This window comes from Syngnathoides biaculeatus, chromosome 11, assembly GCF_019802595.1.
Source record: "Syngnathoides biaculeatus isolate LvHL_M chromosome 11, ASM1980259v1, whole genome shotgun sequence".
NCBI classification, from domain to species: Eukaryota; Metazoa; Chordata; class Actinopteri; order Syngnathiformes; family Syngnathidae; genus Syngnathoides; species Syngnathoides biaculeatus.
This window is the reverse complement of record NC_084650.1, coordinates 20,111,091-20,122,153: the sequence shown is the minus strand read 5'-3', so window position 1 is coordinate 20,122,153 and position 11,063 is coordinate 20,111,091. Positions and strand designations below refer to the sequence as shown.

Below are 11,063 nucleotides of genomic sequence, written 5' to 3'. Positions count from 1 at the left end.
AATCGTGGATATTTTAAAAGGCAACTGTAATGTAACTCCGCGTTTTTGCCCCAGTAATGTCAAAGACTACAATAAAGTACGTTTTGTAATTTAATTTCATTCCCTCCATCCATGATCTGAGCCGCCTATCCTCACAAGGGAACTTTCAATACACGTAATTAGTTACTCTCAACACTGGAATTGAACACGTTTAGATTATGTGCAATCAGTGTACATGCTGCAATTTAATTAACTCAAATTAATTGTTCCCAAGTGTAGCTATATACATTTTTAATTTAGTTCTCAAGTGAGTGTGAAACGAAACTGTTTATCAGTTTCAGTTACTTTTTGTTTCCAAGACGGTTTTTTCTTTTCTCTCTCGCGAGATCTGAGGAAAGTCACGGGCTGTCCAAAATAACGGAATTATTGTGTCAGTTGGAGTTACGGCTTCGTGAATGTCTGCAAAGTTGTGCTGGGCGACTTGTAAATCCGTTTGCGTTTGGCAGTTGTGTGCACCAGGATTTGCTGGATCGGAAAACGAGTAGGAGGGGGCGAACAAAAAGTTGTCCAACCCGCGGATTCGAACGTCAGGACGTCCCCGTGGAGATCTGAGCTCGGCAGTCGGCTGCTCTTCTGGACTTCCTCTCCTCCTCCTCCTCCTCCCCCCCCACCCCTGGTATGACCACAGTGGTATTCTGTCGTGACCTCGGGAGGCCTTTTTCTATCCTAATTCGTTGAGAGCCAGCCGGGCGCTTCTTTCATCAACTGTGATGGATTTTCGCCCCACTTTGTCCGACTTCGAGGGTCCGGCTAACTCCCGAACGAGAAACGAGCGCGATCGCTTCGACACCTGCGCGTGTCCGACCGCGGCCGAGCTCAGCAAAGCCGTGTCGGTGTCCCTGGGCTTGGACCTCCTGTCTTCGCCCCTCAACGGCGCCGTCGGCGCATTTGCCGACTGCGAGCCGGCGGCCGCGGCCCAGAGTTCCCGGCCGGTGGCGGAGTTCTGCGCGGCTCGGAACATGAGCACCGACCCGAGAGGGGACGAGTTCGGAGAGGCGCGCCACGGAATCCAGCAGGTGAGTTGCATGGACCTGCTGCGGTCGGGCGAAGCCGACGGCGCACAGTCTGCGACCCGTGGCTCGGTGATATCCGCCTTCGCGAGCAAGGAGTCCAACTTGTTTGCAAACTCGGCCACGGAACCGCCCTCCCAAATGGACCGTCTCGTGGCACTCCAACCCTACTCCACCTACTTGGGGAACCCGAGCTCGTACCGAGACATCCCGGCGGCGTTACGCGCCAACGAGCGCTCGTACGGCGGCCGCGTCGAGCCGCCTGGTCTCGACTCGAGCGGACGCGGTTTGGAGTGTAAATATTGCAACTGTGGACAAGCTGTTGGCGGACGCGTGCAGGAATGTCACTGTGTCTGGCACATTAAGGGCGAACAGAGGAAAGAAGCCACGCGAGCCACGGCGACCGTGGCGCAAGGCTACGGCCAGGTGGAAAGTTACCAAAGTGAACATTTGAACGGGCAGCTCACTCATCCGTCAGTCAAGACCGAACCGCCCGCGTGGATGGACTGCGCCGAGAGGGGCTTCAGGTATGACCCCAATTCCAGGGGATTTTGTTTTATTCTACCGTTAATTCGGGCACCAAGTTTCTCTCTCTTAATCAGAGACAAAAGGGACGTTCGAGCGTGAACGGCTCGTGTGCTTGACCGCATTTGGGGGCTGTCAAGCTTCACAGTTGATCACAACAAGTTCTTTTGTCGCGGTTTGTCCCTTTGAACTTGCCAGCTTTGTTCTACGTGGTCACTGCTTTCAAGTCGCTGTGCGGGTGCGGTGCAATAAATTACAACGGAGAGGCGGACACGTCTCCAAAATGGCTTGGCTCAGTTGAGCTGCCTATCAGTATTACACAATTTGTGTCACAACACCGTTTCCCTGCTCTCAGCCTTGGCCCTGTTGTGTGCTTGCGCGAGTCAAAGCTCACAAACCTTCCTTCACGTTTGCACTCTTCTTTCTGCAAAAAAAAAAAAACAACAGGTTAATATATCAGTGTCCCTGTAAACATGAGATACAGCACCTGCTGCTGGTCTTGCGTTTGGATGCGGTTTTTTGTTCCCATCCTCCAAGCTCCCAAAAGCAGCTTTCCTCATTGTAACACATTCATGGGCTGGGTGGGAATTGCTTTTACCTTATTGGGATAAAAGTCTCCTAACAGGCCACAATCAAGGAAATAACACTTCTTTTTCGTTTAACGGTAAACACAAAGGGAAAAAAAAAGATGTCCCCTCTCGCAGACAGCGTCCCAAAACTGGGACGGGTATCTTATCAGTTCTGTGTAGTGGTACATACAAGAGATATGATTATTAATGAATTCTTACGCATTATTAATACTGATGCATTAGCATTTTGAAGACAAACTTGGTTGCATACTGACCTTTCTCCCTTTCTTCTCTTGGAAAACGCTCCTTTGTGTACTTGAGGCAGCCATGTTGGGTCAGGAAGGAAAGGGAAATATCTCCGTGCTAACTTTGACCAATGAGTTATCCTCTCCTGATAGCAAATTATGACTCCAGAATAAAACACTTACATATTTTGATATACTGAAGGATATAATGCACGAATATCTTGATGTCCAAAAACGGGACGCTGCCCTCGAATGGTCAGATTAGATTGGCCGACGGGCCGACTCAAATCTCAACCTCTCTCGAGGTCAGCCACGCTGACCCTAATCCAGTGTTCAAACGTGACCTCTACGTGTTGTGTTCAGGCCTGAAGACCTTTTTCCAGGTGTGTTCCTGTCAGACCGGCGGGTGTGTCAGGTGTGCGGGGACGATGCCTCGGGTTGTCACTACGGCGCAGTCACCTGCGGCAGCTGCAAAGTGTTCTTCAAGAGGGCAGCCGCCGGTGGGTGAGCCACGCACGTGCGCGTCACGCACAATACTCCATTTGGTACACCCACGCATTCTCACGGCAAAGCGGGGCACAACGACCTGACATGACGAGAGCCGGCCATTTCTTATCAGCCGTCATCCATATACAGTAATTGTTCCATGGTGTGTAATCAAGGGCATTGTTGAACTGGATGCTTCACCCCCGCCCCCGCCATTTTTTTTTTTTTTTTCAGGTAAACAGAACCACCTGTGTGCCAGCCGGAATGACTGCACCATCGACAAGCTGAGGCGGAAAAACTGCGCCTCGTGTCGCTTGAAGCGGTGCTTCATGTCGGGAATGAGCCTGAAAGGTGAGGAACTGGAGATGGGCGCAGAGCCGAGCGAGAGGAGAGGAATTCTGCGCGCCGCGTAGCTGAAAAGCGGGGTCAGCGAGATAAAGTACCTTTTGGGCAGTAGATCAGAAATGGCCAATAAAATGTTGTAGAGCGGAACAAATTTGTTATAAAATGGGCCAAAAGTGTGTGTGTGGTTTTTTTGTTTTTGTTTTGTTTTGTTTTTTGCACAGCTGCCAAGGACAGAGAACCTTTCCCACATGGTTGTAATAAAGAACTGGTCTGTGTCTGAAAATGTGCCACGTACAAGCTATTTACTGTGCAGTGAGACCAAAAACTTCAACTGATTACCTCCATTTATTGTTTTCTTCTCCTGCTTGTTACGACTGGCCGTGGCGGATTCGAGGTCGTCGGCTGAAGGGGGTTGGCCAGACAAGGAGCGGGGAAGAGGAGCAACCTCCGGCCGCCTGGGGCCACGGAGGAGGGGGGCAGAGGCCAGGGATGAGCGACGTGATCCTGGAGCGCGAAAGTGCAGTCGCTCGGGCTCAAGGTGCTTCTGAACAGTGCCACAATCATGTTTGCCTTGGCCATTTTAAAAAAATTCTCTTGTGAGTGACTTATTTTGCTGTTTTCTTCTACCCAGCATCCCACAGCCTGGTTGTCAGCATCCCTCCAACTCTCCGCACCCGCATCTCGCTGCTCAACGTGCTCCAGGCCATTGAGCCCGCTGTCGTGAACGCGGGCCATGACCCTGCGCTCCCAGACAGCGCCGCCTCCCTCTTAACCAGCCTCAATGAGCTCGGGGAGAGACAACTAGTCACAGTTGTCCGCTGGGCCAAGGCGATACCAGGTAATCCACTGCAACTCAGAACAACTCGCAGTACAAAATACGTATAGATTTTAGCCATTCCTCATGTGGGGTTGGTCCCAGTCATTTGAAACGATCCAGCGCTTCAAATAATAACCACTAGAGGGCAATGTGTTCATGTTTAAGCAAAGGAAAGGAAAATATATCACATATTTTGCATAGAGCCTGACTTTGCTGTTTAAGATCATAAGACAAAAAGTAAATATGTGAGAGATACAACCAAATAGAAATTCATCAAGGGAAAAAAAACAACTATTCAGTTAGCCTCTGTGAAAAAGTAATTACCAAACCCCATCCCAACCCCTGTGTTAAAGTATTAAACAATTATGGCTAATCACAATTTTTGGTTAATTTTCACTAATCACACCAAACAGTCACCACCACCACCCCCACACTGTTCGGTCAAGAAATGATTCAAACAGAATCTGTCTTGATAGAAACAAGTCAGACAAAAAAAATCTAAAAAAAGTTGCACGAAAATGACACAATCCAAAGAAATTCCACAACAGTTGAGAAATAAACTACTGTAATTGACACCTGTCAGTCTGGAAAGAGTTACAAAAGCCATTTCTAAAGCGTTGGCTTCCATTGAACCATCGGGACAGCCATTATCATCCCATAAAGAAAACGTGGAAAAGTTCTGAAGAACTGCAGGCCTTGCCTTGCCCTGTCAGTTTTCAGGGCATAACAATAAGGAAGAGTCTGGGCAAACATGTAGCAGCAGATCCCCCCCCCCCCAAAAAAAAAAAAAATAAAACACTTGTTAACCAAAAAGAACCAAAAGGCTCATCTTATGTTTGCAGAAAAATGTAGAAAAAAAACATCTGAATGTTTCCCAAGACTTTAGGGAGAATATTATATGGACAGATGACATGAAAATTGATCATTTTAATTTTGTCAAATGTGGTGTAAATATAGGACAGCGTTTAAAAAAAAAAAAAAAAAAAAGCAACTCCTACCAACAGTTAAACACGAAGGTGGTAGTGTGGTGATCATGGGGTGCTTTTCAATGTCAGGACCTGGACAACTTGCTGTGATTGATGGGACTACTAATTCTGCTCCTAACAGAAAATACTAAAGCAGCTATCAGTTTTTGACCTCAAGCTGAAGCTCATTCACGTTCTGCAGTAGGATAACGATTCAAACCAGCAATTCAAACTTCTGAATGTCTTACCAAAAAAAAAAAAAAAATGTTTTGGAGTGGCCTAGACAAAGTTCAGAATTGAGTCCAATTAAAATTAAGTGGCATGACCTCAAAGGCACTCAAGCTTAAAAAAAATCTCCATTGTTGCTGAATTCAAACAATTCTGCAAAGGAAGATTGGACCGAAACATGTCCACAGAGATATGAAACATTTATTGCAGTTATAGAAACTGCTTGATTTGATTTCAGGATTGGTTGGCCATTACTTTTTTCCACGCAGGGCCACATAGCTGAATACCGCTGGCTAATTTTCCCCCCCAGTTAACAAATGAAATCAAAAGAATGCATACAAATGAATAAGAATTTGAGAAGGGCGCCAATACTTTTTCACAGCATTGTAACATTGAATCACAATGATGGCGGCAAGGCCGCTGCTTTTGTGATATTGAAATAAAAAGTACAACGGATACAGTTTCAAAAGTGAAAGTCTTTCTGTGGGACTTGTGTTGAGTTTGCATGTTCTGCTGGCGGTGTGGCTTTTCTCCCAGCGTTCCTGGCAAGTAACCTGCTGACTAAGAATCCGGTTCTCTCCGGTTTATTAATTAGTAGCGACATACTGAATGACAATATGAGTGCAGTATACTGAGTTATTCTTTTTTTTTTTCTTTTTTTTTTTAAACAGGATTCCGCACTTTACATGTGGATGATCAGATGACAGTCATTCAGTTGTCCTGGATGGGGGTGATGGTTTTTGCTCTAGGTTGGCGGTCCTACACCCTAACCAACAGCTCCATGCTCTACTTTGCTCCAGACCTTGTTTTTAACGAGTAAGTTAACCCGGACACATTGCACAGACCCGTTGCAGAACGTACTGTATGATTGGACGTTTGCGAAACTTAGTCCACCCGCATACAAAGCCGAGCTTGGTGCAAACTAGACATAATTATCCTTCTGGCGCCAGATTTGTTTAGGAGATCGCAAGGCATCCGGGGATCACGTTTGTAAATGAGACATTAAACAGAGCTCCTGGGTTCTTTGCTACTTGTGGGCGCAGAGCGATCACCTCAGATTGAATCTTTTCATCTTTCGTATGTGCAAAGGAAATGTTTCTTTTCTTGCACAGTGACAACTTGAATTTCTATCTAAATGTTTCAGCCAAGGTGGCACGGTTGAGCAGCTGGTAAAGCATTGGCCTCACAGTTCTGAGGTCCCGGGTTCAATCCCGGACCCGCCTGTGTGGCGTTTGCATGTTCCCCCCGTGCCTGCGTGGGTTTTCTCCGGGCACTCTGGTTTCCCCCCACATCCCAAAAACATGCAACATTAATTGGACACTCTAAATTGCCCCAAGGTGTGATTGTGAGTGCGACTGTTGTCCATCTCTATGTGCCGTGTGATTGGCTGTCAACCGGCTCAGGGTGTACCCCGCCTCCTGCCCGTTGACAGCTGGGATAGGCTCTACCACTCCCCGCGACCCTCATGAGGATAAGCGGCAAAGAAAATGGATGGATGGGTGTTTCAACCAATTAATTGAAAAGAAAGAAAAAAAGACTCAAACTTGCCCTCCGGTTTGATTGTGTGTACGAAGTGTTGTTTCTTTCTACGTGCCCTGTGATTGGCTGGAAACCAGTACGACCCTTGTGAGGATAAGCAGCTCAGATACTGTAATGGACGGATGTTTCAGTCAGATTTTCTCCCAATGTGTGCGTGATTTTGGGAGCGCAATCCACATGAGCGTGTTGAAGGTGGTTTTGGCTCAGAGGCCGTAAGACTCCAACCAGCAGCCTTCACTCGACAGCCATAACAACGACACAATCATTGCGCTGGTGCCACTTTTTTGGGCTGCCTCCGACCTTCATGGTAATGGGTACACCTGCCCCTGTTTCTGACCTCCATTTTTCTCGCCCCGTCTGTCATTCTCTTTTTTTTTTTTCCATTATCCACCCCCCCACCCCCGTGATTCTCGGCTCTCGTTTTCCGCCATTCTTTTAAAAGCGCTCTTCTTTTATATGCATATTTCTCTCTCCCTGACTCACCCTGTGTCGTCTTTTCTCACATCTTGCGCTCCTTTTTCTCATCCGGCATTTATTTTCTATTTTTTCCGTACAGCCAGCGGATGCAGGTATCCAGTATGTACGAGCACTGTGTGCGAATGAAGGTTCTTTCCCAGCGGTTCTGCATGCTGAAGGTCACCCAAGAGGAGTTCCTGTGTATGAAGGCCCTGGTCCTCTTCAGCATCAGTGAGTCCAGCAAAGTCTCCCAGAAATCACCAATTCATCGTCTGAGCTGAATTTATTATTGAGCTTTTGTGCTGTGGCTCTGTGGTCTCAGTGCCAGTGGAAGGCCTGAAGAACCAGCGCTGCTTTGATGATCTGCGGACCTCCTACATCAAGGAATTGGACCGCTTGGCCAGCCACCGTGGGGAGGCCACCCGGACACAGAGGCTGTTTCAGCTCACGCAGCTGCTGGACTACCTCCAGTCGGTAATACACACAACTCCACTTTACACGCCAAAACAGGCCGTGCCGTGACTTTGAAGTGCTCTATAAATGTCATCAGAGATAGTGTCATAAAGCCACTTTAGTGGAAAATTGGGGCGCTCAAAGTGCATCAAAGTTTTAACGTCCAGCAGTGGCTTATCCCTAATAGCCGGTCCTTATATCATTACGTTTCCCTTTGTTCAATTACAGCCAAACTCGAACAAGCCCTCTCATTCTGGAATACTGCTCCACATGGTTGAGGAAAATCTTCTGCCAGAAATTACCAAACAGTTCGTTTGACTTCAGGTTTTTCTATTAAGCTGACTGAGTAGGATCAAGTACAAGTACAAACTGCCCCCTCTATGAGGTCCAGCTGCGCAATATAAAATAAGGTGGTGTAAAAACGCACCGCAGGAGTAGTTGTCCAATTTCTTACACCAAGTACCACCTCAAAAAATACTTCGTTCCCTAAGTACCACCTTTATGACCGACCTTAAAATACAGTAATGTAGTAGGCCCGTGTGGTCATAAAATGAGTCTGCCGTTTCATTCCTAAAAAGTAAAATCTGACAAAATAAAAATACAGACAAAAATAACTGCACGGAACTGGCTTCTGTAATTCTTCAGCCGGGATTGTACGGTTCTTTATTACCTCATTGAGTATTCTGTGCTGTCCAATTCCTCCAAAGACAAACAACAGTACTTTCCCCATTTATAAAGCATTTTTGTCCCCAAGAGGGGTTGCGTCAGGAAGTGCATCCGGCGTAAAAACTGTGCTAAACTAATATGAGCGTTCATCTGAGATGTCACGCTGTGGCGACCCTTAACGGGACAAGCCGAAAGAAATGTGTGTGTGTGTGTGTGTGTGTAACAGTAGACTCCTGAACACCAAGACTGTTAAAGCAACTTTTGTAACCTCCAGCTTTATACAAGTATACAGCATATATGAAGCCCTGACCTCAAGCCCATACGCTGCGGCATGGCCTCAACAGAACACAGCGGACATCGCAGGAATCTTGCCGAGCTGCAAGAGGAATTCATTCTGATTGTTGTGCACGTCTGATCTGCAACTACAGCAAACGTTTGGTTGAGGTTCTTACTGCCAAAGGAGCGTCAACCTATTATTGAATCCAAGGGTCCCATTTTCCCGCCTTGTCTTCTAAATAGTTTACACGCTATTTTTGCAATGACTTGATGAAGATGCCACCACTAGAGGGCGAAGATCAACAATATCTCACCAAACGACCTGAACAGCCTTAGTTATAATGCAGAAGAAGATCCCCTTATCTGCTACTATATATTCATCCATCCATTTTATGAGCCGCTTATCCTCACAGGGGTCACAGGAATACTGGAGCCCTATGGCAGCTATCATCGGGTAGGAGGCGGGGGTACACCCTGAACCGCCTGCCAGCCAATCGCAGGGCACATGGAGACAGGCAACTCATGCATGTTTTTAGGGATGTGGGTTGAAACCCGAGTGCCCTCCCGGAGAAAAAAACACGCAGGCACTGGGAGACCATACAAACTCCACACAGGCGGGGGTGGGATTTGAACGCCAGTCGTAAGAACTGTGAGGCCACCGTGCCACCCTACTACACATGATTGATTCATGCAACTATTACAATTCGTCTCATTAGTATTAGCACAATTAAATCAGAATCTTGATTTTCTTTTATTACATTACCTTAAGAAAAATCAGTACCAGTGAGACCATTAATTTTCATTTTATTTTAAAATACAAACAAAGAAATAGTGTTTTTCTATAAAGAAATTTGAGTTCAATAAATGTTGCATTCTAACAAAAATGTCTTTTAATAAAGAATAAATCATTTTATGTGTATTAGTGAATGTCATATGGAAAAACTATTAGTTATTACCAATACAGGAGTGAAATAAGATTTGTGCAGTTTTGTATGTAACTTGATTTGTGCTACTGTTCCAAATATGGGGGAAAAAAATAGATGATCAATTTAAAACTACACAAAACGGGTACAAAACGTTACCTTCTAGTTGAACTGGTCCACATTTGCGTAGCTATTATTATTATTTTTATGTAGCATTTTTTTAAACAATCCATTCTTAATGAAAACATGACGTATATTTATCGTTCCTATTTCCTTTTTGCAGGTTGTGAGGAAATTGCATCAATTCACTTATGAGCTGTTCATCGAAGCTCAGTCCCTGCAAACGCGCGTCAACTTCCCGGAGATGATCTCGGAGATCGTCAGCGTCCACGTGCCGCGGATCCTCTCGGGCATGGTCAAGCCCATCTTGTTCCATAATTCCGCCTAGAGAGGAGCCTCTTTGAAATTCGTGCTATATCTCACTCGAGCTCCGACACGCCCTCCTTTTCAAGTGTTGTGGTAAAAAAAATATCAAGAACGGACACACCGGAGGAAAACTGGGAATCGAGGTCCTTTTTCCTCTCCGATGTGGTTTCATACAATCTCTGGTCGTCTTTTGTGCCTGTTCTACGTCGAGTGCATCAAATGTTTCTGTGACCTACCATAGCAACACAATCGTTCATTTTAATAAGGTACATACGTTGGTAGTGAGAGTACTGTTTGCAGAGTTAACTCATCTGTGTGCACTGCTTTATACACTACCCCCCCACCCATATTGAATGTTACTGTGTGCACCTGATCTAACTAAAAATTTATGACCAACATTTATGGATCGGCAAACACGCTGAGAGGCTCAAAGCTTTTTCAAACATTTCTGAAAGCGATGTTTTGCCCATGCATTTGTACAATTTTGATGGTTAAGAAAAAAAAAAGACTAAAAACAAATGACGCCCACGACGACTACTAGTCGACAAGGTATATTTTACAGTTGGCTAGTTTTTGAATGTAATTGGACTTTTCCACCGTCGAGACTTTTCTATAAGCGTTGCTTTCTTAAAGTGTTACCTTCTAAGTGCTTTGTTGTGAGTCACCATGTATCGTAGCTTCTAATTGTGATGTAGAGGTGCTGAAGCATAAAGATAAGAGTCAAGAATCTGTTCGACTGTGACAACATGTAATAAAAAAAAACAGACTCATGGAAGTGTATTTGTTTGGATGATGCAGAGCGAGAGAAATTGTGCAGACAGTATGGCAACATACACTACTGTGCAAAAGTTTGATGCTAGTATACATATATACTATGGGACTGTAAGGGGAAGTCAACTCGATTATGCCTTTTAAAGGGCCACTGTCATGAAATGCATGATTTTTAGTATGTTATTAATGAGAAAACGGCAACCGGTGTGGACCCATCCGTTTTTTTAACCATAAAACATGATTTTGACGTATTTGGCTTTTTGTAACTCCAGCCATGAAAATCCTCTCGAGGGATTTGTTTTCGAGAAGAAGCAGGAAGTGACG

The 11,063-nt window shown here is 45.6% G+C and overlaps 1 protein-coding gene across 2 annotated transcripts; it reads left to right on the top strand.

The window, feature by feature from the left end:
* The first annotated feature begins 201 nt into the window (after positions 1 to 201).
* LOC133508621 (androgen receptor-like) lies at positions 202 to 10,738 on the top strand. 2 transcript variants are annotated; one of them, XM_061834858.1, is made up of 10 exons: positions 202 to 1,055; positions 1,416 to 1,576; positions 2,752 to 2,888; positions 3,109 to 3,225; positions 3,614 to 3,757; positions 3,851 to 4,057; positions 5,901 to 6,045; positions 7,325 to 7,455; positions 7,547 to 7,698; positions 9,826 to 10,738. In XM_061834858.1, exons 1-10 carry the CDS (start codon positions 750 to 752, stop codon positions 9,988 to 9,990), a joined length of 1,665 nt encoding a protein of 554 aa, XP_061690842.1. In that variant the 5' UTR covers positions 202 to 749; the 3' UTR covers positions 9,991 to 10,738. The 2 variants fall into 2 exon arrangements, with proteins under 2 accessions (XP_061690842.1, XP_061690841.1); XM_061834857.1 differs by having other exon boundaries at positions 202 to 1,576.
* Positions 10,739 to 11,063: the final 325 nt, after the last annotated feature.

Coding starts and splice junctions, on each gene's coding strand:
- LOC133508621 (XM_061834857.1), top strand. CDS start 750: ATGGATTTTCGCCCCACTTTGTCCGACTTCGAGGGTCCGGCTAACTCC. Junction 1,577..2,751: donor TGCGCCGAGAGGGGCTTCAG/GTATGACCCCAA, acceptor TGTTGTGTTCAG/GCCTGAAGACCTTTTTCCAG. Junction 6,046..7,324: donor CCAGACCTTGTTTTTAACGA/GTAAGTTAACCC, acceptor TTTTCCGTACAG/CCAGCGGATGCAGGTATCCA.